This window comes from Dasypus novemcinctus, chromosome 2 (assembly GCF_030445035.2).
Source record: "Dasypus novemcinctus isolate mDasNov1 chromosome 2, mDasNov1.1.hap2, whole genome shotgun sequence".
In the NCBI taxonomy this organism is placed as follows: Eukaryota; Metazoa; Chordata; class Mammalia; order Cingulata; family Dasypodidae; genus Dasypus; species Dasypus novemcinctus.
In genome coordinates this window covers 152,978,732-153,006,077 of record NC_080674.1, presented here as the reverse complement: position 1 = coordinate 153,006,077, position 27,346 = coordinate 152,978,732, and the positions used below count along the sequence as shown (strand labels likewise).

At 39.1% G+C, this 27,346-nt stretch overlaps 1 protein-coding gene across 1 annotated transcript in view; it reads right to left on the bottom strand.

Moving 5' to 3' along the window:
- Positions 1-9,091: 9,091 nt before the first annotated feature.
- Positions 9,092-27,346, bottom strand: part of KCTD16 (potassium channel tetramerization domain containing 16) — a 306,981-nt gene continuing 288,726 nt past the window's right edge. Inside the window, exon 3 of the mRNA XM_058280237.1 lies at positions 9,092-15,515. Within this exon, the coding sequence (XP_058136220.1) occupies positions 15,061-15,515 (455 nt within the window). The 3' untranslated portion in view covers positions 9,092-15,060. The remainder of the gene's footprint in view (positions 15,516-27,346) is intronic.

Sequence of the window (27,346 nt, the reverse complement as noted above, 5' to 3'; positions counted from 1 at the left end):
CCCATTGTGAGCAGAGAGCCTGGGGCTTTGCAAAGGGACCAGCAGGGAGAAGCTCCCTGAAGAGTAGACCCAGGTAATTACCATGCTATTCATTTGCTCTAGCAGGAGAAAATGCTTTTGTGCCTTGAGTACCCAGAGCTGATGGTTATTAACATCTCTCTTTCCCTCCTCATACCTCCACACATTTGTAATGTCATGCGGCAGAGAAAGCAGGACATCCATTTTCTTATTTAAAAAAAAAAAAAAGGAACGCTGACAAATTGTTATTTCTTAATACTGAAGGACACTTTTTCCTGGGGGCAAGGGGAGGAGGAACAACTTGCTTCTGTCTGAGACACTTAACCATCTCCAACTCCAATTAGTTTACTAATTTCCCACTCCTGCCAATCCCTTCCCATCTTCCATCTTGAAGAAGAAATGAAAGTTCATCCTGGGTTTGCTGAAACAAAAGCTGCAGCTGTGTGTGATACATCACACACAGTCATCAGCCTGGGCACATGTGGAAATCAGCAGATTCCTGCTTGGGTGTCCACATCACCCTCTGGGATGCCCATTGTCAGAGGAGAGACGGAGTTAAAGCCGTCCATTCACAATTACTTTAGAACAACACAATTTCACAGAATCCACCAGCTCCTCTCTTTTTTTCTTTGGTGTCCTCTGAGGTCAGTCTGCTGTTCTCTCTCTGAAATTCCACCAAAGACAACCTGACACAGTCACCTCGCAGGAGCCACCAAAGGCCCCTTCGGGAAGAGACCAGCCAAGGCCAGGGTGAGCACCAGCAGAGAGGAGGAGTGGCAAGAGGGTGCATAGGATCACCTCCTCCAATGTTCTCATTTGCAGATCAGATGAGGAAACTGAGGCCTGGAGAGAAGTGTGCCTGTGGGGAGGGGTCTGGTAATTAAATAAAGGACACTGATTTATTAAACATATTTACTCTGTACATCAGTGCCCTAGGAACAAACAGAACAGACAGTGAAATAGGGAGATATAAGTACCCAGGACAGGAAGGAAGAGAGAAAAAAACTTTGTGTTATGCAACACATCCAGCTTTGTGATTTTGTCTTGGAGATGTCAGATTTAATTGCTTCACATCCACCAGGGAACAGACAACCTTGGACAACACTTCTGAGCCAGACCTAGTCACAGAGGTACAGCAATTTCATTTCAGTGCCTTCAAGTTACGTGGAGTGCTTTGTTTCTTATTACACTGCCGAGGGTGCATATGGTGAGCCTGAAGCAAGAGAAAAACAAGCCAGGACCACGTTTGGTCTCCAGCTCTCTTTTTGGTGCTTTCATGCCATGGTTGCTGAGAATAAGCAATGGCTCCATGGTGTGCACCTGAAGGTCTCTGGGATTCTGAGCATTTGGAAAATCTGCCCTCCTGGGCATCTGCTGCTGAAACATTGTTATTTTTAAGCTTTGCAAGATGAGGCAGGCTTATTTAAAGCTGTTCTGCCTGTTGGGGGGTCCTAGGAGACCCCCATTGGGATAAATACCTGTCTTGACCTGTCTCAGTGGCAGCTGCCATCAGGAGCAAGACTGACGGGACTCCGGATGTTTTGTGGGCGTGGGAGCAATGCTGGCTTTGAGTGGAAATTAGAGGGGAGAAGTATTGTCTGAGGAGGTAGTTTTCCCTACTTCATTGCCTTCATTCCAGAAGAGCTGATCCCTCTGATCAAGTCCTGTTCACCTCATTTTGTCAGAAGGATGAGTTTTTGAACAGTGTCCGTGTGCAGTCACTGGCCGGTTGTAATTAGTGTTGAGATGGATGTGGAAATCTTCCACCCTGGTCTCTCCAAAGAACCCAAGCAGGAGTCTTTCTCCTGATCCACTACTAGTGTATTCCTGCTGGGCTCTGGCTTGCTGTCTTTGACACTCAAGTTCCTGCATTAGTAGAGAGAGCAGGTCTTCTCTCCTCACCACCCGCCAAACAGCTCTAGGGAATGTTCTTGGGACTCTGGATTTGAGGAGAAATTAGCTGCTGTACCAGACAGAACAATGGTGGAAAATACATGTACTGCTGCAGCTCACCCTTCTCACTCCTATAAGGCTACAGCCAACCTTTCCTCTTGAATTTGATACTTCAGTTGTCTGTAGTATTCTGGAATGATGGAGGCAAAGTTTTTTCCTGAGACCAGAATTTAGTGAAGTCATGGGTCTACTTAAGCAAATTCTGGGGCTTTAAAGGTCACTGATTTCAGTCCACTGCCTACAGGTAAGACAATTTACCACAGCTTCCCAAATAAGAAATCCTGGAAAAATTTCCCTCCAAACTCCCTCACCACTTTGTTCTGACTAAACTCTGATCCCTCTGGTGGGATGAAGGACAGCATGGCCCAGCATCAGTGTTACACTAGTGGCATCTCTAATGACCAGATTAGGGAGAACAAAGCAGACCCCACACCTCACCCTGGAGACTGAGCCTAAGGAGGATTTCTGTACACTGACCTCACCTTTCTCCTACTGGCCTCTAGTATACGTTGTCAGTCATCTAAAGGAGAGTGGGTCAGAAGAAAGTGTCCTAGCCTGAGACAGAGATGGGGTTCTAGACCCAGGTCCCCCACACTTCAGCATATCACTTTCCCTCCCTGGGTCTCAGCTTTGCCCTCTTGACCAGTTAGGGAATTGAGCTAAGTCACCATTTCCCAAAGTGTGTAACTCAAAGCTATAGGCTTTCCTTGCTGAAAGAAGTCTGAAATATTCTGGATTAAATTAAGTTTGAAAGTTCCTTGACTGCTTGACTCCTACGGCTTTAAATGTGGTAAAATGCATTTTGAAATTACAAAGTGAGGTGTTTAAATATAGTACATGTATTCTCCACCATTGTTCTGTCTGGTACAGCAGCTAATTTCTCCTCAAATCCAGAGTCCCAAGAACATTTCCTAGAGCTGTTTGGTGGGTGGTGAAGAGAGAAGACCTGCTCTCTCTACTAATCTACAAACAGTAGATTGTCCAATTCCCTCCTTTTTCTCTATACATATCACATTACAGGTGTTCTGCTGAGCACCCTTTACAGCACAGAAGGCTAAATTATTTGTAAAGACTCTTCAAGCTTTAGAATTCAGAGCTTTCTTCTTGGTATAATTTTTCCTTTTGATTAAAATACATACTGAGTACTTAACTCTATAGGCAATACCATAAAAGGCTAAAGAAGGGGAAATAAATATGTTCAGATAATCTGACAACTGAAGCCAAACCCACCTTTAAAATATGCATTTTAGGTAATAAAAATAATGGATTGGACTTACTAAGCATGAACTTAATTAGTAGATACTGTGCCAAATGTGTTACTTGGATTATCTAATTTAATTCTCACAATCACCTTATGAGGTATGTGTTAATTTTATTTTTTATTTACAAATGAGGAAACTGAGGTTAAAGAAGTTTAGTAAATAGTACAAAGTTACCTAAATAACAAAAGGTTGAAGGGCCTCAACTCATTGCACTCTCATTTTAAGTCTGAATAACCACCTGTTTAAATCTCTTCCTTTTTTGTATCCCTATTCAGCAAAATGCTGCAACAAACTAGAAATAAACTAATTGTGATGGTAATTACCTTCTATCTAAACTTCTTGAATTACCATGAAATAATGTGGGATCATCAGTCTCTTATGTATACTGGAAATAGATATATATAACAACTAAATGGTACCAAATGATTTATTATGATTGGTACTAAATTACAATGTATATGAAATGGAGTCATTGATGAAACACATAAAAATAGTTACCTATTTCTGTAATGATATTCATACAAGAATCTGAAATATAGTTTCTGATGTGCCTTTTAAAATATATCCACAGAATATCTTTTTTGTAGTTTCACCACACAATTTTACAATACTGATACTGCACCTGCATCATTTACCATGCTTTAAGAACTAAACAGAATATGAAAGCAGTTAATAGCAAATTAAAATTTTCATGTCCATCAGTGATTCCAAAGAAAATAGTAGTTTATTTCCATTGGCAGTGAGAATAGATGGTGGTAATTACTACTGAAAATATTGCATACATAGATATATGTGTATTTATGTGTTGCTCAGGGCCATTTTTCCACCTTTTGGGTGGACCAATGATCGCCAAAATGTGGGCAATACTATTGGGACAATTAATAGCGCTATCTTCTATTATGTTTCTCTCTCAAAAAACCAGTATGTAAGAAAGAAATACAGCAGGCTAAAATCTACAGTATTACATACCACGGTAAAAACAGCTACTGAGTTATTAGAGTCACAGTAGTTTACGTCTATTTGTTATTCAAAGACTGCAGACTTCTTGCTGAATAACTGACTGCTGGGAATTGACTACGTGGAGACATGCATTCATGTAAGTCCATAATTAATGATGTTTATACTGTTATAAGCACATTCGTTTTAACACCACTCAGTAAACAGATTCCTTTAAAGTATGAGCTAAAACTGCTATCGCAATTACATATAAAAAGAACTTGTAAACAATTTGACGTTACACTTATGTACAAGTGAACTGCATCAGAAAGGAGAAGAGGTAATCTCAGTGGGTGTTGCTTCGTGTCAATGTGCAACTGACAGACCCAAGTCACACAAGTGCTTGAGTGAGGTCAGGAAAAAGTCACATGAGCAGGGCTCCAAGCACTCCGTGTTAGTACCAGCAAATTCAGACTCCTCTATCTGATGTAACATCACACCAATGCATCAGTGATGAATGTACGAGGAGCTTGACAATCCCTGGCAAACTGCATTTGGAGATCTCCAGGTAAGTTAATCAACAGGGCCTTTAAGCACATCAAAAGGTGGTGCTGATATTACTTAAACATGTTGATATAATTTGGATAAATTGTTTTGTTAGGTTCTACCCAGTGCTCTGCTGGTTCAGAAGGAAGTGGGGAACAGGAATTCAACTGAGAACATCAGTTCAATTCCTTCAGTCAACACAAAGATTCTTCATTTTACAGCCTGAGGTTGTAAAAAACAAAAAAGCAAGATGGAAGCCATCAGCAATCTAAAGGGTAACCCATTTAAAACAGGTTCCACTTAGAACACTACCAGCTTTCAATGGAGTGTGAAATGCAGCTCTTCCAAGTTGGTGTCTCTGTGTGTTTTAAGTAGGATACCACTTCAGTAATTTACACGATAATGAGGGGTTTGGGCCTCCCCTCCCTGTCCTGCCACAATTCACAAAGCACATCATCTCCCCTTCTCTAAACTAAACAGATTGTTTTAAACAAACTTCTTCTGATTCAGCATTCTCCTTTGGAATTAAAAATTAATGAATTAAATAAAATGACAGGGGTAGCCAAGGATGACGTAAAATCTCCCTTCTGCTCCAAAATTTTTGGGAAAAGCAAATCACTCCTTCAAGTGACTGTTAGCCTAATTAAAACATTTAATTGCTACAAAATTGACTTTCTATCCTGTACTTTTAAGACCACAACTGTAGCAAGCCTGTGGGAAAAAATGAGCGCCCAGTCTCTATTAGCGTGCAAGTTTTTCTGGTGTGTGGTGCTCTGGCAGGTCCCTGGAGGAGGAATGTGCACGTGGAGTATCAGCTGAGCCCTGGGCTGGGAGCCAGGCTTGAGTGTCTGAAGGTAAAGGTTTGTATGCATCCCGAGGAATACCGGGAAGCTCTGTTTGCATAGGTTGATATAAAACACTTTAAACATTTCTCCAATAATATGCAGAGCACATGGCTATGCATGGAAACATATCTTACAGTGTCCTTAATAATTCCCAAAATTCAGTCATTTGTTTATTATGTTTATAGGATGCCAAACTAGCCAAGTAATGTTTTCTTTCATTTGACATTTATTTTGTTCCTTCTTTGAGCAACCATTTTTGTATTTGTACAGGCAGGCTGAAAGGGGTATCTGCAGAAATCTAGAAAGTGTTTGGTTATTATTACAATGTGCCCTTGAGCTTTAATGTATATTTACAATATGCATATTATAAATTATTTATTATAGCTTTAAAATAATGAAAAAGATAATTAACTCCACCTACAAACCATGTAGAACCACAGTGATCCTCATAAGTGATAGCAAGAAATCAACGAGGAGATAGTAAATTAACCAATAGTTGGTTACCATTTGGGCAATAACTATTGGCTTTGTGCTATCAAAGACCTTCACAATCTTATTTATGCCTTCCTAAAACTCATCATGTTCATTTGGTGTTTTATGGAATAAATAGGTTTGAAAACATAGTTTGAAATTCCAGCAAATGGTTTGGATTAGAAAGTCAGCATTTTTTTTTAACAAATTTGGCCTTTCCTTCAATGAAATTTGTTTGGTTTTGTGTCCACAAATATCAAATCTAGGTATAGAAATCATATTCTCTGTACCATAAACAAATACACACACTCATAATGGAACAGAATTTTGGAAATCAGAACATCTTAAACTGTCTAGGAAATCCAGTATTTGAAAATATAGGACTGAGAGATATAAATTGCTGGAAGTCATCTAACTCAAATTCCAAACAGTTTTCAAACTATGAGTTTTGTTTATGTGTGTATACATATGTATAGAAAAATATACATATATACATTTAGATACACACATGCAGACATATATACACATTTAATTTTATTCACAAACATACACATATTTCAGTTTCTTTTCTATAGCTGCTTCTCTTTTTTCCAGCTTAGAACAGTATTGATGAGATGCTGTGGCACCAATTATATTTGTATTTCTGACCTATCTTGAACAAAAAACTGAAATTGTTTAAAAAGCCAAATAGTAGAAACAGCAGGTGTGTGCACATACAAGCACACACACCTATTTGACTTCTCATGACACTTGCACTGGTGACCTGGATACGGCAGCAAAGCTTGGATACTAGCTTATCACTTTGGGTTTCATCAGGTATCCATATTCACCACATACTTAGTCTTTAACATTATTGCCCCTTGATAGGGCTTGTGACATAAAGTACAGCCTGAGGCAAAACTGCCCCTGAAATCAGCTTTCCATTTGTCTCCTGGGAAGATGCATGTCTAATTGCATTTGCAATTTTAAAAAGGGAATAACTTTCAGGAAAGGATGTCATGCTGAGATCTTTCCAGTCATCCTTTGCTTACAGGTGAAGACATCAGAAACAGGCAAAGTCCAGGGAGCAGGGAGAAGAGATTGTATAATGCAGGGGTTAAGCTTTGGAGTCAGATAGACATAGATTCTTATCTGGCCCTGGCCCTGCTGAAGTAAGAGCCATTACATGCTGTGTAAACTTTCTTATTTGTAAAAAAAGAAAAAGGGTATAAAGGAGGCCTAATTAATTGGTTTATTAAAAGGATTAAATGAGATAAGGCATGTAAAAGGCTTAGCAGAGTTTCTGGCACATAATACCTTTAATATGTATTATTTATAATTTAATGTTTAAACCATGATTCTAGAATAGTGATCCAAATTACAAAGAGAAAGAACATTAGTCTAGAATTTAGGTGATCCGAATTCAGTTCTTTATCCCAAATTTGATTGTTTACTCCAATAGATTATAATGCTCACCCCAGCAACCTGTACATGGTTCACACTCAACTAATATATACCAACTGCCTAAATGTACAAATGAGTGAATGACTGATTTAAACTCCACAGGCCCTCATTTTCCCTGTTGTGAAATAGGACTAGACTGAGCTAATAATTTATCATCCCAGGATATTGGAAGGACAAATTAAAAGAAAATCCCCAAATTTATTTAAGACATAGGGTGTCTTAATAAAGTCAGTAAGTAAAAACTATAGCCAGAGCTTGTAGTTGTAAACAAGGGTGTGGGGCCCACTACTGGTGAGTCTGGGAAACATAGTTTTCAAGATCTAAGTGTCATATTTAGGGAGGTGATATTCAATTCACAGAAACAAAATATGCAATGAGCAGATAAGATAATGAAATGATTACCCTGTTCTAAACACTGCTTCCTCTTCATTCCCATTTCATTTCTGCAAACACCTTGTTGTCTACTGTTGATCAGCTTGAAAAACTTCCTTAACAGTGTCATGTGAACTAGGAAGGCTCCCAAAGTGCTTCCTGAAAAACAGTTAGCGATTATAATGTTGAAAACTTCACTAAGTAAAATTTCTCTGAGGCCAAAAGAGCACAGAGTGGAAGACAGACACAAGGTCACTGGCCTGTCTCATTACTAAACCCTGGAAAAAAATCACTGCTCTCCCTAAATCTCAGTTTTCACAACCATGTGAGAAGAGTAACTGCACCTGATTTCAGATAAACCCTATATATAAGTTGGTACTAATTATTATCATTTTTTAAAAATCCTCTCTCTTCAGAAGTATTTCTATATGTGGTACAGAAAGAATGCCTTGGTAAGTTTGAGCCAACTCTTAATTCTTAATCTTAGCACTATCGACATTCTGGAGCAGATGATTCTTTGTTGAGGGTTGTGGGACTGTCTTGTGCATCAATTCTAACCTCTACCTGGATCAACCCTCTCCCTTAGTTGTGACAACCAAAAATGTATCCAGATATTGCCAAAATTTTCTAGGAGGAGAGGGAAGGGGATTTGCCCCTGGTTGGGAGCCACTGCCTTAATTGCATGTAATTCACACAAATCAGAGGAGAGAAATGAAATTGTTTCTGTTTCTCACATCTAGTGATAAACCACTGACCACTGGCTGCAACTGAGAAAAATTGCTGATCAATGTGAATGCTATGTACAGTTAGGTTGAAAAGAAATCCTTTCTTCTTTTTTCTTTTCTGTTTGTATGTGTGTGTGTAAAATGCTATTAGAGTCTATGTGAATGGAAATGAGTTTGATTTTTCCCAGAAATCTGTAATGCATCACAGTTTGAATTTCACATCAGGAGCCCAGCTTTACTCAACATTGCAAGGGCCAATACCCACAGAAGCAGACAAATACTATGTTGAACTAAACAGCTGTTAACCATTCATGTGGATGTCACTACCATGGCTATTAGCTACTGCCCAACACCGAGCTAAAAATTGCGTGAGTGCGCGCGCGGGCGCACACACACACACACACACACACTCCACTCCTGTGCTGAGGAAATTCCAAAGCCTCTTTTCTCCGCTACTTTGCTGTACACCCATTCAGGTTCTACTTATAATAGATGGAGCCAACATAAACAAGAGAGAATCTGAAGTTATGTTGATATTTATTGTGAAAATGCAGGTAAATTAGCAAAAGATCAATTCTAGGAATAAACTGACAACTTAGAGGAGGTGGTTGGAGAGAGGAGACATCCTCGCCCCTCTAGCTGTATACAGGTGCTAAGAGAAGTCAGCCCTCCCCTCGCCTCCAGCCCCCTTCCCTGGACAAGACCCTTGATTGCTGGTAAACTGGTAGGCCAAAGCAAATTTACGTTTTTAAAGTAAATTTCTCAAATAAAGCAAGGTAACAAACTAGGAACTTCAAAGTCTTTACTCAATAAATGATATAATCCGTTCACCAGCAAGAGGAACATTTTTTAAAGGTTGGGAAGCTGTGGTAGTGAAGAGATTTGACTTGGGGAGTTAGGAGGGAAGACAGCAAACCGAATCAACTTTTCTTTTTATCTTGGCCAAATGATCTTAATAGCTGTTTGATTTCATCAGTTTCACTAACCATTCTTCACTTCCTTTGGGCCGTAGTCTTTACGATAATCATGACAAGTATGAATTTAAGATATTTGCTCCCTATTTCTTATAAAATGCAGATATTTGACATCCATGCAATTATTCTGCTCCATGGATAGAGCCAATGGTTCATTTAAAGGCTCCAGAAAGTTTTGTTTGACCATCTCCACTGGTCAGAGTGAATGAAAAATTATAGTATTTCACTTTCCTTTGTATTATTCCACATGGAATATGACCACTATTTTGAATTTGCTCCTTATTCCTTTTTTTTGCACTTATTTTCATTCATGGCTCTTGCCTGAAGTTCTCAGTTTATGTTAGGGACCAGGATCATCAGTTGTCTGAGTGTCATAGTCTTGCATGAGTTAACTGGACACATTTAATGATGCCATGGCTCAAGATTTTATTGGCGGAATACAGTTGAGTTCACTAATAATGCCATGTTCATTTTAGTGACCTTTGTATGTACAGTTATTGGAACCACTTTGGGAACACACAAAGCATTGAAATATGGGTCACTTTCAAGTTCCTCAGATATAAATGAATAAGAGTCTGGAAATGAATAATTCTCCCTGGGAAAAGTCATTATTTCATTCCTCCTTGGGTATCATTAGGATAAATCTCACTTAGAGATGTTCTCCCATCTACCCATGGATAAAACTGTGATGATTCAGACCTTCAGATGGGCAAAAAAAGGCCACAAACATATGTAAATTCGGGGGGATGTTATGGTTGACAGACATGAAATGACAAAGGGATCATGGAAATCTACTCTACTTTAGTCCTGTAATGTTTGTCTTTGGACCATTTCTCCTAAGATAATAAATAATGCATGTTTTGCCTTACACTTATTTATGTCAGGAAGAAAGTAAGAGCAATGAGAAAGAAGTGAGGACGTATCACTAGGAAGTGCTTTGCATAGTCCCTAAGCAGCAGAGTTTCTCAAAGATCCACAGATAATCCCCATGAAAATCATTAAGGATGGTTGCTCAAAATGCACATTCCTTGGCACCACTTCAAACATTCTAAATCAGACTCTCTGGGGTAAATGTGAGGGGGTCTACCTTTTTACAAAAATGCTACACGTGAGTTTTATTCATACTTAGTACTGAAAATCTGCTGAAGAGTATGCAATGAAAACTCACTGCTGGGGAAAGAATCTCCATTCCAAAGTGTAAGGCAAGATGAGAAAACAGGCATTTCAAACAAATGGGCTCTCTAGTTGCATCACAAGACTGTGATTATTAAAGTGTAAGACCTTTTTCTTTCGGCAGGAGTGGAGAGCAATAACCATTTCATCTAAAACCAGGAATGATGAAGGCAATATAAATCAAACCCATTCCAGCAGGTTTCATTTGGTCTAATTTCTCTGCAGATATTAATCATTATATAGTCCTGTACAAATGACATCCAACTCCATTTTAAGTCTGAATACAGAATACAGAATGCTCACCCTGATTCTTTCTCTAGTGTGTTATTTTGACAATATAAGAGAAAATAAATAAATTAGAACAGTGGGCCATCAAGATTGCAAGATGCCAACAATACTGAGACATTAAAGAGAGAAATGGCCCATGCTAAACCTGTAACCCAGTGTGCAAATTGGCAAAAACATTTATCTGCCACAGAAGCACCGGGGGAAGAAATAACTCTTTTTACTTTTTGTCTGAAAATTGCTATGTTGAGTGAAGATGACAAAGAATTTTTCCTGAAAGTTCATGGGAGGGGTTTTAGACATTCTTGTAGAGATCATCTAGAAGATCAAGATTAGTTAAATCCCACTAAGCATGGTATCTAGTGACAGAAAATGCCTGCACTCAATTGCTCTGCCTTAATGCACTATGGTAGATACAAAGTTAGAAGGCTGAAACTGTAGCAAAAGATAATATATGAAAATCAAAGTTTGGTTCCCATCGCGGGTAAATAATTTTGCAAAACTCCATGTATGACTTTTCTTTTTCTCACTGGAGCATGCTTTGCTTGGCACAGACATAGGGTACTCAGAGAGAAACCAAAAGTCGAGGGAAGCAAAAGTAATCCAGAAGAACAAGCAAGGGCAGCCAAGGGGTTCAGAAAAAGGAGTACAAACACCTGCGCCTATGAATTAAGGCTGGAAAAAAGAGAAATTCCATGCTGGTTTATCTTTAACAGATATTTTCCCAAAAAATGAAACCATTGGGGTACACATATTTATGGAGGAATAAAGAGCAAAGGGAACACTTACAATTTGTGCATTGTTCCCTTTTTTATTTTAGTTCTCCATGCATGCAATTCCAGTACCATAACTGTAATTGCAATTACAAAGGATAACATCATTGCATATTTTGGAAGCCACTTCACTTTGTTGTTTTTATGGCCACATCTACGTGCAAGTTTTTCTTAGCAGAAGAGTAGAGAACACACTGCCACAATGATCTAACAGTTTCACTTTCCGATCTTCCCCTTTTTCTGATTAATGTTCAGCACTACCTCTTTTGATAGTGGGAAGGGGGATTTATAAATAGTTTTCTGGCTTCAGGAGACATAAATGCCTCTAGGGAATGACTCCACAAGCTCACTGGACTTTGAGCATTCCAGTATTTCCCAGGAGGCAATCTGAGTTAGGGCTCTCTGTATAGGAGTCCCCATTCATTTTACCCATCCAATGTGATTGATTAGTGTCTTCATATCAGCAATTTCTGGCCCCTGTCATAGCCAATATTCACAGAGTGAACCACATATATTGTTCTGTCCAGAATCGAACTGAAAGTTCTGAAAAACCATTTTAACTGCAAGGAAAAATGCCTGATTCATAGTGACTACCAGGGCTCAGTTACCCAGAGCTCATTTCCAATATTGCAGGCCTACATCGCCCTTGCTTGATAACTCCCCTCAGAGCCTTTCACTGACCAAGGCTATCTTCACCTATAAGCCAATTCCCACACAAATAAACACCACATTGTTGTCTTAGCTATTTGGACTTTTCACCATAGATGGGGTACAAGTCTAGAATTGGCCCAGAATTTTTTCTTAAAATGCTTTTTAAATCATTTTCTACCACAATTTTTGTTCACAGAGGATATAAAGAGTGCCTGGGCAAAAATCATTTATAACATCAGGCCAAAAGACCAAGGGAGAGGAATGGAGTCATGGACAATTTCTTTGCAGTGTTTGATTTCCAGTTTAAAGTATGTAATAGAAGTAGTGGGTTGATTGCCATTTCAACCTTCCAATTCTTACTACTATGTCCCTATCTTGATGCCATTATAATCAGGTCCGAAATTTACAGAAGTTGGAACTTTGGCCATTTGATTTAGACTTAAAACTTTTTGACAGTATTTCTTGTGAGATTATAAGATTCATTTGACCAAAGTGAGTTTGGGGATATTTTCCTCAAATTCAATTCCTTCTTGATCTATTAAGCTCCATGATTCTTCGCAGAATCTTCTATTATTACCATGATGGTATTTTGATGTGGTGTCAAGAAACACTGAAAAGAAGGAAGATATATCGGTAGGCTTTTTAAACAAAGTGACCTTGTAATTAAGATCAAATATCTGCTAATATATCACTAATACATAAAAGAAAAACAGTTAAACTCATAAATTATAATTCTCTTGACACCTTCATTCCCAAAATGAATTTTTTCATTTAAACTTTTTCATTTAAAACTTTAAAGTCCATTAGAACCATCAGGACAAGAAAACATTGGCTGAGTTTGTCTGCCAGGTATGAAGGCAAAATTTACAAAAGTTCAGAAAGACTCTCTATACTAATGGATGCCTGTAACCCAATCAAGACAGAACCTCTTAGATAATAAATGTGCATCAGTGATAAATTTCAAAAGGAGGCAATCTGACATTGTTGTTCCCTCCTGCAGACATTATCCAGTTGCCTTTATTACCTGTGATACACATACACACACACTCACACACACACAGAAAAACTCAGGAGTACTTGGCACATAATTAATGACTGACAGACCAATTCCTTTTTTTTCAGTTCCTACTGAAATGCATGAGGAATGTTGAAAATAGAAAATAAAACCTTCATTTACCACATTACATTTCTCTGAAAGAGCTTTTGGTACATTAATAGAATACAGAGTTACAAGGATAGATGACTTATAACAATTTCTTTTTGGCTGCGTCTATACAGGCCAACATGTAGTCAACAAAGATGGTTTAAAAATCTAAAACCTTTATTTTGGACCTCCAGTTATCCAGCAGAGTTGTTTATAGACATCAGAAAAAATACACAGCCAAATCCTTGTATGGACACAGCCAAATCCCAAAGGCAAACAAAACTTGAACCTGACTACAAGCAAGTAACTATGTGGCATTGTAGTTTTTAAAAATTACGAGAAATTATCAGGAGGTATGTGGAATATTAATTCCCCCTAAATAAACAAGCAAACAAACAAATAAACAAAAGTCTGTGCCCTTATTCAAGTACTGTGTGTTGTTCTCAGCTCCATAACTAAAGAGAAATACAGAGAATTTATTATGGACTACATAGATAGGCTACTTCATTGAAATGTGGGCAATAAGAATCTGGAAACATTGAAAGAAGGAAGATAATTTAGCTCAGAGTAGAGAAGGCTGAGTGTAGGGTCATCTAGTAGTAATTTCTTGTTGATAAGAATTTTTTGTAATACAAAGAATGCTTGGCCAGTTCTTCTCACCGTCTCCAAGTGCAGAGAAAGAGCAGAGCAGTAAAATAGAGCCTAAGGGTATTGATTTCAAAATAAGGAAGACAATTTGCTGCTGATGAGGGCTATTTCAAGTTGGAAAGTGTTGTCAAGAATGGCTGAAAATCTTCTGAGAAGGGGCCTAAGAATGGGGCAAAGACCCATCTGTGGGAAGTGCTGCTCTGCGAGGGGCTGCCAGGCAACAGAGGCTCATCTCCTAGGAAGTCCAGGGCCCAAGGTCATGTGCACTGTGTGTATATACATATTCAGTTGTGCACGTGTTGCACAAATACTCATGCATACAGAATCAATATAAACTGGCACATAATAGATTAGAGTGAAAAGTCATATAAATCTGCCTTTCATTTCTTAACCCATAAACGAAAGAAAGAGCAAAATTAAAAATCCAAACATATGCCACTGGGACAGAACTCTTTCTACCATGTCCTCATTCAGAGGAGGGAGGTAGAAACTGAGGGAAAAACCCAGTTTGGGAAAAATTTATTCCCAAGGCCGCTTAGCTATTCTTATGTAGCCGAGTCTCGTTATATATAAGGTACTCAGCGCATAGGACCAAGGTAACAAACAAACAAACAAAAAGAAACATTTTCTTGTACTTCCACATTTGGAAAGAATTCTACCCTGTGGATTCACATGTTAAGGTGAACTAGGTAAAGTAGGCAGTAGAATATCAATGGGCTATTTTGTTCTAACAAATGTATTAGTAGTAGTTATTTTTCCTTTAAAATATGATCTCTTTTTTAGGAGGTTTATTCCAAAATGATGACTTGGATTGTTTATTCTCCCATCCCCCAGCCCACCCCTATAGATGATACTTCCGTAAAAGTTCAGATTGCCAAGGATGTTTTCTCTCAGGGAACCGATCTGGAATTTTTATCTTTAGGAAATCCTGGATACATTTTTCCAGCTCTTCCTCAATTGAGAGCTTTTCCTTAACAGCTTTTTTTTTGCTGCTCATGTTCGACTCCCTGGAGCCCGAGGTCAGAGTCCGCAGCAGATCGCTTTTTCGCCGCATCTCTGACTGTTGGATCAGCTGGACGGGGCCCTTCTTGATGGGACGGTCCAGAGTCTGGATGTTGGTCTGGCGTGTCACTGGCCCACAGATGACAGTCTCCTGGGGAGAGCTGGCCTCAGACTGGCTATCGCAGCTGGAGGTGGAGAGGTCGTTGCAAGATGTGCCACTCTCCCCTTCTTTGTCACCCTTGCCATTCTTGCAGCAGCAATCACAGTGTAACGATGACCACCTGGAAGGCTCACCTGCAAGGTAAGCACAGGACCCAGGGGATTAATGTCAGCCCAGTACAACTTGGAATAGCAGCAAAACTCGTGAACACACACACATGACCAACGCAGAACCATGTGTTTACAAGACGTGGGAAGACACACAGGGTGGGCTACATCACAGAGAGACAAGCAAAGCCACTGGGAAAGGAGAATAATTAAAGCATACAGCCTAAGAGGAAATATAGCATAATGCTTAAGCCCTGGGTAGGAACACCCCGCCACATTATTTCCTAACCTTGCTATCTTGCCTTGCCCCTTGAATTCTCAACCTTCAGTTTCCTCACCTGGGAGATGAGGACAATAATTTTCCTTCTATTTAGAGTTGCAGGGAGGATTAAGGTAAGTCAAAGGAAAATTCTGAATGTGGTATGTAGCACACAGTAAGCACCCAGTAAAGGCTGGCTGGTTTTACGTGGCTGATGTTAGATCCTAATCCAAAGCTCCACGTGATAGCAGTCAGGTTCAGCAACCGGAGTCTATAGGAGTGGAATGACTGCTGCCAGTCATGGAGGGCTTACTAGGTTTCAGCCCCCAGCTCAGCTCTGTGCATTCATCACCCCAATGGACCTTCACAATTATTCTATGAACTCAGCGGTTCTACTTCCAGTCTCCAGATAAGGAAACTCAGACCCTGAGAAGTTAAGAAAGCTTGCCACAGAATGCACAATTTGTAAGTGGCAGAACTAGGATTGGAACACAGCTCTCCCAAATGCCACAAACAAGGCAACTGACCATTTTTCTTCATTTTGCTTGCCTGTGCAACTCCTACTTATCTTTCAAAACAATGTTCACGCTTTAGCGTCTTTCTGAAGTCTTTGTTCGCCTCTCTTCAAAACTGTTTATTCTTTGACAGAGTTATGGTTATATCTTGTAAGTACTTCTGTTATTGCATATATGACATTCTGTTATAATTCTTTGTGATCTTATACCTCTCACCTATTTGATATGAGTTCCCCAAAGGGAGCACAGTAAAGTATCCATTGTTGTAATCCCAGCAAATAGCCCAAGGCATACTGTGGATATTCTTTTTCCACAGGATGTGTGACTAACTTCTTCCCAAGAATTTATTCAAATAACTTTTAAGTAGCTGGATCCAGCCACACCGGAATCTAGTCTTGTTGGTAGCCTTTTCAGTCATATGAGTCACTAAATTTCATTTTGTTTTTAAGACAGTACAAGTCCCTCTTCACATGCCTCTGCCATCAAAACAATTTGGTAGAATACTGCATTCAGCTATTTGCAGGCAGAGCCATTTTACAGGTAGGCAGTTAGAGGCTCCATGAACTAAAAACCCACAGTCATGGCACAAACAACATCCCAGACATAAGCCATTGCTCCCAATCTTCCACCCTCTGAGCAGCCATAGTCAGGCTGTAGGATCATAACATAGGATCAGGAAATTCACTATTTCCTGATCCTATATTACGTGCTGAGCACTTACTATAGCTTGTTGTACTTAAGCCATGAAAGTAAAAGTCTTTTTTATGATACTAATATTGAGGAACAAGGATAATGTAATGTCTTTATATGTTTTAAAAGAGATCCAATTTTAACTTGCACTATATATGATTCTCTTAACTAATGTGTCATATGATAATAGGATCCTACTTTATCACAATTTTTAATATGGTCAAGATAGAGGAAACTTAGAATAGAAATGATTAAGAAAGTTGTTTCTTATCTTCTTGTACAATGACTATCCTTTACATATCTAAACAATTTAACCACGGATAATAACTGATCTTGGTTCATTTATCCAGAGGTAAAAAAAAAGTTCCTGTAAATCACAACTCTAAATGTAGCTCTAACTTATACCATGCTAACTCTTTCAAACCACTTTTTAAAATGTGACTGAGTAACCATTGTATTTATATACCCATCAAATTAAATGCAACAATCCAATTAGCCAAAAGGAATCACCACAGCACTAAGACCCTACTTTTCCCAGGCTATCACAAATTAATATGCTCCATGTACCAGAGAAACTGCCCAATGTGCATTAGTTGGTGACTGAAAATATCAGCAATAGAAAATATACCACCACGGATTTTGAGAGGATCATTTTTCTCTTTCAGAAGGCAGAATTTGCATCTGCTTCTCAGACCCAGCAATCCCTGTACTGATATGACTCAATTGAGAAACGGTTCCAGTAATGGGGGTCAAAGCAAAGTAATCACATCAACCCAGAGTTGATTTAGTTTGATTCTTTCTGAGAAAAATTCAGAAATTGAACTTAATCTGTGACAAAGAAGGAAGAAAAGGAGGAAGAAGATGAAAAAGCATAAGAGAAGAAAAATATGCTGGAGCATGCCTGTGTTACCTTAAAATAAGATGACAACATATTTTGGCCATGAATCCTGTTGAACCAGTAGAATTGAAATCCCTGTGTTTTTCTTCCTAAGAGTAAGCTTCCCGATGGTAAAGTCACTCCATTCAGGGGACGCAGAGGGAAACCTGACTCTTCTATAAAAGCTATTAACAACACAAACACTACCGCATGAGGGATCCGTGTGTATTCATCTGGAAAACTGCACATACCCTCAACTAAGTGGTCACGCCAGGAATCTGGCACTGAAGCAGCTATTTCCTCCCTCAACTGCAGGGATGATCATGAATTCAAATGTCAGCTGGGATCCTCCAGGCATCAGGCAAATAGAAGTATAACTTCCCACTTATTCCAGGCAATATCACGATTAAAAGGAAAGTGAATGATTTAACTTTAGTGTAACTTGTCATGCTACCACATGGTTCAAAATTTTATGAGAAACATTTGAATGTTTTACTATTTTGGCAAGATAACTTATAAGATGGCTTCTGAAGTCTTTATATTTTATTGAAATCAAAATAGGAGATGCAATGAATACAGTACAGCTGGGGTGATTGTGAAGACTCACTATGAAATTTGAAAAACAATCAGAGCTGAGAATATGACTAGTTCATTTCCTCTTCTGGAAGCATTGATTGCCTGACTATGTTTTCCCAAGAACTTACCCATTTGGGGAGGGAATGTAAAACCACAAGCCAAGGGACTTAAGACCAGAACGTGGAAGAGGTGTGTGAGGACCTGAGGTGTGTTCACAGGTGTGGAAGGAGCTATGGAAGGTTAATTCTGTAGCGTAAGGTATTCTAGAATCCCCCCAATTATAGGAAATGGCAGTCTCATAATTACCTTGTATGCCAATTTGGAGTATACTTTGACTTCCAAGTTGCTGAGGTTTCAATACTGGCTGGAATAATTCTCTCCATTTGGGGAGAAAATTGGTTGCAAATGATTACCCAAAATTTAAAGTGTGGAGAAAACCATTTAACCATTTCATTCCAAGTAAAGTGTAATCTATTGCTACTAAAGAGGGGGGAAAATCCATGGCCCTTGGAAGTGGGGAGGATTATTGACTACTTACTGGTTAAAAAACCTAATAGCTCTACCTTATTTTTTATAAGATATTAATAATATCCAATAATTTGTTGGATATTACATAATTTGTGGTGCTAACACATACTAGAGGTTTAATAAATGTTTGATGAATGAATAAAGGAGCTGAACACATATTCTGAATTGTATCAAATTGACAACATAGAGCAGATCTCAGGCTTCAGAGTCATCCTGTGGGAACCTGGATAACAAACTCTCTGAGACTCAGTTTCCTCATCTGCAAAATAAGGATAATAGTATTTTCCTTACATGGGTTTTTAAAAGATTAAATGAGCTAGTTTATACAAAGCATGTTTCATGGTATGTAGCAAACAATAAACCTTCCATTTTTTCATACATTTTTGTTGTATGAATCTTCTTAGAGCCAGACACTGCTCTACATAAACTAATCAGAAGCTTGCTAGGTATAATTATAATATTTCTACCAGTATGATATACAATGAATTCTTAGGTCTGACTGGAAAATCATGTTAGGAAGGACACTGATTCTACAACTGGACCCATCAGAAAAATGCATAATGAGCATTTAGTAACATGTGCTTCTGGTATGGACATGGACAATAACCACAAGCATATCCAGTGTTTGGTACATAGTTTCTAACATGGGGATCTTTTTGGAATGAAGGAAAGAAGGAAGGAGGAAGAAAGGAAAGTAGGAGGAAGGAAAGGAGGGAGGGAGAAAATAACTTTTATGGTACAGTGTTTATAAATTCAAATATGGTGAGTCTTCCAGAATTAAAAATGTACTTGCAGACACACCAAATAAATTAAAATCCACAGCAGGGAGGAAGTTGTATTTTGTATTAAATGAAGAAGGGGAAAGAAATTCAGTTGCCCCACATCCTTAATGCCTCAAGTCTTGGAGCATTTTGCAACTTGGAAAAATTAATACCCAAACAAACAAATTGTATGACTAGCTTTGGACCCTTTCACCATAGCCCTAACTGTGGAGTCCATATTGGTAAATAAAGAAGAAAAGAGGAAAGAATGGAGAATATTTTCCCCCAAAGAAAAATTCAAACTGAGCTGAGTGAAACATGACTTAGCAAACTCACAAAGTGCTTATGCATTTTTAAAGCAGGCATCTCTGCAATCTACCCACACTTCAAATTCTCCACCTGCTAATAGCTGTGAACACAATGCACATCATTTACAGCAACAGCTGGGAAAACTGTTTTTCCCCATCCTCTCTGTCAATGATGTAGGAGCCTGCCAGTCTGAGAGCTAGGTGGCCAGATTTAATTTATTGAAGCTGCTGAAATACTTTCCTGGTATCCAGGTTGAAAAGTCAATAATGGCCAAATTGATGTTTTTATAATTCTGCTAACCTTGGAAAAGATATTGCATAGTGGAGATTGGGAATCGGCAGACTGTGTAAGCTTTTAAGAAAAATGCATCTTCAAGCTTGACAATCATCATTTCTTGCTTGTGGTTGACCTTTCCCACTCAATGACACTAGGCTTGGATGAGCCCAGCTGGAGCTCCTCGTTAAGAAGGTGGCAAGTACGGGCAAGAGCAGATCGTTAAACCATCTATGCATTAGTCAGAACCAAACAGGAAAACAGAAACAATACCAGTTATCTTAACAGAGAGAATTTAATATAAAGAATTGTTAAAACAGATATTGGAGGACTGAAAATGCAAAAAAAAGAAAGAGACGCTGAATAGAAAAAGAGAGTAACTGCAGGAGGCAGCTACTGCCCTAAGGGCTGGGAAGACAAATAAGAGGATGGAGTTATTATCACCTAGAAGCTTGGGGGAGGGACCCTGTAGAGTGGAAATCCAGGCTTCTAAGGAAGGGCATTGCCCTGCTGATGCTGGTATCTCTGAATGGGCCTGCCTCTGAGGATTAGAGAGAGAAAGAAAAAAAGGAATTTAGAACCAACTGCTTCTGGGGTAAATAAAAGCTGGGATGATGCTGATAAGTGGTGAGCAAAGTGTAAGTGTTTTCTCTGCATCCTTATAGCACCCCCTACCGACACAGCCTAACTTGAAGCCAGCTAGGCAAAGGAAAAATATGGCTAGCAGAATCCCAGTATCATAAAGCAGACTAAAGAGGGATGGATTTGGAGATCAGAGACAACAGCTTAGCAACAAGCACACTCCTGGGAGGGAAGCAACAGAATCAAAGGACACAGCCCTTGATCTACTGGACCATTTACTCTGACGGAGGAGTTCGGAAATGGAAAGAAAGGAAAGCCGCTGTCATTTGAGTTCAATTTCTGCCATGCTGACCTTTTTTATACGTTAGGGTTCTGTATTTGCTCTTCTCTCTGCCAGTAACACCAGCAACACTCATCTTTCCACTCTTCATCCGTTTAACTCCTTCTCATCCTCATGAGCTCTGCTTTAATATCACTTCCTCAAAGAGGTCTCACCTATCTAGTCCTCACCCCATTTACACTGGTCCCCACCTCCTGTCATTTTCTCTCATAACACCACAGTGTGTAATTGTGGATGTGTTTCTGGGCTTATCGGTGATGTTTTCTTCCTCACTAGGCTGTAAGGGTTGTATTTGTTCCCTTCGGTATTCTAGTGAAGGTCCTAGACGCCCACAGGGCACCTGTGCATATAGTAGATGCTTACTAAATTTATCTATGTAATAAATGAATGAGAGAGGAAATGGATGGTGTGAACAGAAAATAAGTTTTAGTTTAGAGTATGACAGTGAGAGAGTAAACCTGCTACAAAAAAAGTGTTAAATCTAAAATGCAAAGGTCAGCAGGAAAAGATTTAAGCAATTTACTAGACATTAAATACATGTGGGACAAAAGCATACTGACCCACGGAGATAATGGCAAAATACATGGGACAAGACAATGCCTGTTTAGAATTGGAAAAGTACATATAGATATATATGTTTAATTAAATAGCTCGTCACTCATAATTATTTATTACTATCAAGAAATCCCTACAGGCATTTTCAACTTAAGAAAAATGAACTTCCCTTTTCATTCAATCCATGGTCCCTACATAATTTTCCAATTTGTTGAAAATCAGGCATACCCTCCCAGTACAGGTTTGTCACCCGATGGGTTTTCTCTCTTTAAAAAATCAAGCAATGTGGCACTATGTATAAGTCAAGAAATTCTGGATTTTGACTGCCTACTTTACTGATCTGCTCTTTCAAGCATTCCTTGATGGTCCATTTATTCCATTTTTTGGCTCCCTTTCCCTCTCTTCTTCCTTTCTTTCTCTTCATTTTATTTCCTCATCTTAATCTAAGCTTTTTTCACCTAAGATCATACTTGATTATTCCCACACCCAAAATCCTTATTTGTCTAATTCATAGGGAAGTTCCAGAGCCCTTCCTGAGTCCTTTTTCCAGCTGGTCACCATCCTGGCCACTCCCTTTTGCATTTTCCTTCATCAGTTTTTCATAAATCAGAACAAGGCCCCCAAACCTTATGATGCCTCTCCATCCATCTGTAGGCATCTTTGTCTCTCAGAATGAAATGTAGGTGTAATAGCTCTAAGGTTTGTTTATCTCCCTTCTTCCAATAAAATCTCCCTTCTTTTCTTTTAGAGAACTGCCCTCTCCCTATATCATGTTGACATGAAGGGGCTGTCAACCATGGTGTCCTGCTTGGCCACAGGAGAAGGGCAGGTGGCTTGTATTTGACCAGAGTATCCTCCACCTTCTCTCTCCAACCATAGCAGGTGATTCAGGCATGGGCGTGAGACTCAAGCTGTTGTGCTGGCACTTATGGGCACCATGTTCTCTTAGACATGGGAGGATGCTAAGCCAGGATGATGTGAGCCCAGTGGCCATAATGGCTACCAGTTAGGGCATTCATACAGAAGGAAACTGAGCAAGGCAGGCAGACCTGAGAAATGATCTAGTTCTCTCTGAAGTTAGATACATCCCCACGAATAATCATAGAAACCAAGAAATCCTCTTGGTGTTTAATCTAGTGAGAGTCAGTTTTGTATTATTTTTGATAAAAGTCTTGAACACTATATCAAACTTATGTAAACACACTTAGTATCTATGTAATTTACCTTTGTCAACTCTAGCACTAATGGTTGCCAGTGCTTTAGGGGATAAGAAATATTCTTTTGCTAACTACTTTCATAGATGACTTCTCCTTCCCTGGAATAGTAGCCACTTTGCCACACTAGTCTCAACAAGTTTGACTCACACTAAGAGACATACTAAGTATCTCCTGCCACCTCTTGTATATCGTGACTCCACAGTGAATAAAGTGGCAGCTGTCCCTCCAAAATCAGAAACTTAACATTGTAATATTGTTTGTGGAGGACCCTCTGTGTACTCTATGTACCTGTTAATGTATTACTAAGCACTTGACATAATCTTCACAATAATCCTATTAATGGTTATTATTCTTTTTCCCTTTTTATGGAAGAGGAAACTGTAGCTCAAAGTGGTTAATTATCTGCTCCAAAGTTACACAGTTGGTAGGTGGCAAAATTCAAACTTAGATCTTTTTTTTTTTCAATCCTAAGTGTCTGTTTTTTTAACCAGATACATTATCCAATATCATGAGAGTTTTTGCTTAGAGATACTTAACAGTACCAGTAGAAAAAAGAGTTCACACCTGTCATGGTGATCTCAGCACTTCAGTAATTTTTGAAAGTATCAACTAATTGAACAGCTTAAAAATTCAGGCTTTCGTAGGACACTTATCATTATATTTATATGAGGAAATTCAAGTCCCTTCCCTCCGCCCACTGGAAATAGTCGAAAATGATCAAAGGAAAGCTGAAATTATAGCTGGTATGCTTTCTGACATTTGGGGTATTTCATTTCCTCTGTTATCTTTCAGTTCTGCCCATGCTGCCCTAGTAGCAAACAGCAGCGTTTGCGACGTGTCCTTAATTACCACAGAAAAAAAGTCCTTTGCCAGTTCATGAAAATGGAATATTTGCTAGTAATGCTTAGTTAATATTCAACAATCAACCAGTATGTGATACCCCCAAAAAGGGGGGGAAATGTTTACAACAATCTCTGGTTGCTTGCCAAATGAAACCTTAACTTCTACTGATCCTCTCCTGGTTAAAGCAAAAGAAACAGCCAAATGAACCTGGAGCAGTTGTCCAAGACCTAAAGAACCCTGTGAATTTTATGAGATTCACAGATGAAATGAAATAAGTGTCTTAAAACATTCATAAGTCATATCTATTTTGGAGGGGATCAGTGATAGGAAGGAAACTTCGGAAGTGTGAGAAAGACAATCATAGAAACAAAGCAGGGTGATGCACTAAACCTTACAATGGGCAAGCCCAGATTGCCAGAGTGGTGAATTGGACACAGAACCAGAATGTTAGGTCCGGAAGGGACCTTACAGGCAACCGAGCATCCGCATTTGACAATGAGGGACCTGCAAGAAAGGGAAAAGAGTCTAACTGGGACATACGCTCAGGAAGGGTCAGAGCCTCCGGGTCTGGAGCCCTGTCTGGGACTGTGCCAGGGACACAGCAGGGAAGGCATGTGGCTAGGTGGGCAAAAGGTGGGTAGGTCAAACCAAATCCGAGAAGATTTCACATCTGAAGAGTCCATCACCAAAGAAAGAAAAATTAAAACTCTCAGGAAGTGTTCTTTGGAGTACATTGTTGAGAACAATGAAGGTAACAACAGGACAGAGCAGTTTGGAGAAAGAAAATTCCCCCAATATGACCACATGCCTAATGTCAAGAGGGAGAGAGAGAGTAAAAGGGAGTTGAATGGCTTCATGATGATAACACTGACCTACTTTTCAGCTCCTGCTGTAAGCTATACACAGGACTGGGACCTTTACCTGCATCATCTCATTGAATGCTCACAACTGCGAGGAATGGAGGTAGGAATTCCAATGTCTAATTTCTGCCTCCAGGGTGAATGGGGGATAGTGAGCAACCAAGCTTCCCCAGGTCCAGGCTGACATTCCATCAGAGATTTACTCAACATCCAAAAGGCCCTCTTATAAAATACATACCCTTGGCAGAAGAATAAATTTCTACCATCTCAGTTTGAATGAGCATATCACGATGTTTTGGCCAAACATAGGAAGCCTGAGTATACACATGAGTTAGCAATGCCTGGATACTCGTGGTTAACTAATAATTGCTCAATTAATGAAACATGAGCACTTACTATGTGCCATGTGTGATACTCAGTGTTTTATAATCATTTTATTTCATTCTAACAACTATTCTCTAAGGCAGGGATTCTCAGCCTTGCCACTACTGACATTTTGGGCCAGATAACTCTTTCTTTTGGGGAGGACTGTCCCTTGAACTTTAGTATGTTTAGCTGCATCTCTGACCTCTACCTACTAGACGTCAGTAGCACACACACACACACACACACACACAAAGTGTGACAACTAAACATGACTTCACCCATTGCCAAATGTCCCCTGGGAGGCAAAATCTCCCCTAGTTGGGAACCCCTGCTCTTATTCCTATTTAATCTATTAGCAAACTAAATTCCATAACATTTGACTAATTTGCCCATGAATCACAAAACTAGTAAAAGGTGAAACAGGGATTTGGTTTTTGGTAGATCTGATTTCAAGACTAATGCCTACTCCAACACTATATAATAATGCTCCAGCAAAATGCTTTCTTTTTGAAAAGTGCTTATCTGGCAGAGACTGAACCATTCCATTCACTATAAGTTCCCAAAGCAGCCTAGTGAAAGAAGATGAAGGTAACTGAGTTGCCTTTTCACTTCTCTTGAAATAGAAAGAATGTCTCACCTTCACCAGGCTACCTGCAGATAATAATGGAATAGACAGACTTACAGACTTTAGCACCTCTGCCTGAGCATGCACATTTGTTGATAGGCTACTAATTAATTACTATTCTTTTAATTAGTATTTCAGAATGGGGAAAAGGTAACTCTTATCTCTGTATTTCATCAAAGAACAAAATTTCCCACATTAACACAGCCTATATTAATATCATGTAATGATAACAGCCAACATTAAATTGAGTGTTTTCTACATGTAAGACGCTATTCTAAAAACATGCAGAAACTCACTTGAGATTTATAACATTCCTGTGAAGTTGGCTCTTGAATCATTTACATTTTACAGAAGAGCCAACTGAGGCATAGAAAGGTTAAGCCTTTGACCTTTAACCTCTTAAGTCTTTAGGAGATGGAGCTATGATACAGACCCAGGCAATGTGACACCAGAATTTCCCTGGTTAGACAGGAGGTAAACCTGGTGATTCAGTGGTAGGCTATGATGTCAAAGCAAACAGGAATGGAGCCCAGTTCTGCTGGTGGTTTGTAGTTTATTTGTCAAAAATGTAGGAAATAATAATATTTCTCTGGTAGGAGGATGAGAATTGAATGGTATGATTTGTCCACAGCAGGATCACAGTACCCAGAGTATATTCAATGCCCAGTGAATAATAGGCTTTTTAAAGATAATTGATTATTTTTCATACCTAAATTGTCAATATTGACATTAATCAGTGTGTGAAATATTTAAAAGACAATTTTAATGAAAAGAAATATATAGGTAATTTCTTGTTTCTTCTGTTTTTCTTTCAATAGATAATCTACTCAAAGTTCATCTTCATATTCTCATCATGGGCTTTCTACCAAAGAAGTGATTCCATCAGCCTAGATTATTTTTAGGGAAGCACCACTTTTACAAAAACCCATGTATAAGTTTTCTTGCCCTTGGTTCTGGGAAAAGGTTGCAATACTGTTAGAGATTGAATCATGTTCCCCACAAAAGTCATGTTCATGTCCCAACTCCTGGCCCTGTGGATGTAGACCCATTGTAAATAGGATCTCTTGAAGGTGTTACGTAGTTAAGGTGTAGCCTAACTGAATATGGTGTTTTATCAAGATTACTGCAGTCCTTTATGAGCAGAATGAAATTAAGACAGAGAGAGAAAGAAAAGCCACAGGGAGCAGCCAGAAGTTGGAAGTCAACAGAAGTTGGAAGAGAAAGAAGACACTGCCATGTACATCTCCATGTTATAGAAAAGTCAAGGAACCCCATGATTGCCAGCTGCACATCCAGAGGATACTGACCCTGGGAGGAAACAAGCCTTCTAGCCTCTGAAATTGTAAACCAGTGAATTCCAGATGTTAAGCCAACCCATTTTATCATATTTATTTTAATAGCCAGGAAACTCAAACACGCACTTAACTTGTAGTGACTCTAATGGCAGCAAGAATTCCTGATAGAGATGTAAACTGTGCATTGTGATTACTGTTCACTGTTACACATTAACATATGAATTGCCTATTTTTGTTAAATACACACACATGCACATCCTTATAAAATTGCCAGACTCACCCCTCTGATGGGGAAAAATACCCTTCAAGCATAAGCCCACCATTCCCTCCATGGTTAATTTACTTAAAGCAGTCTTTCAGGAGATCTGACATATATATCCAATGAGT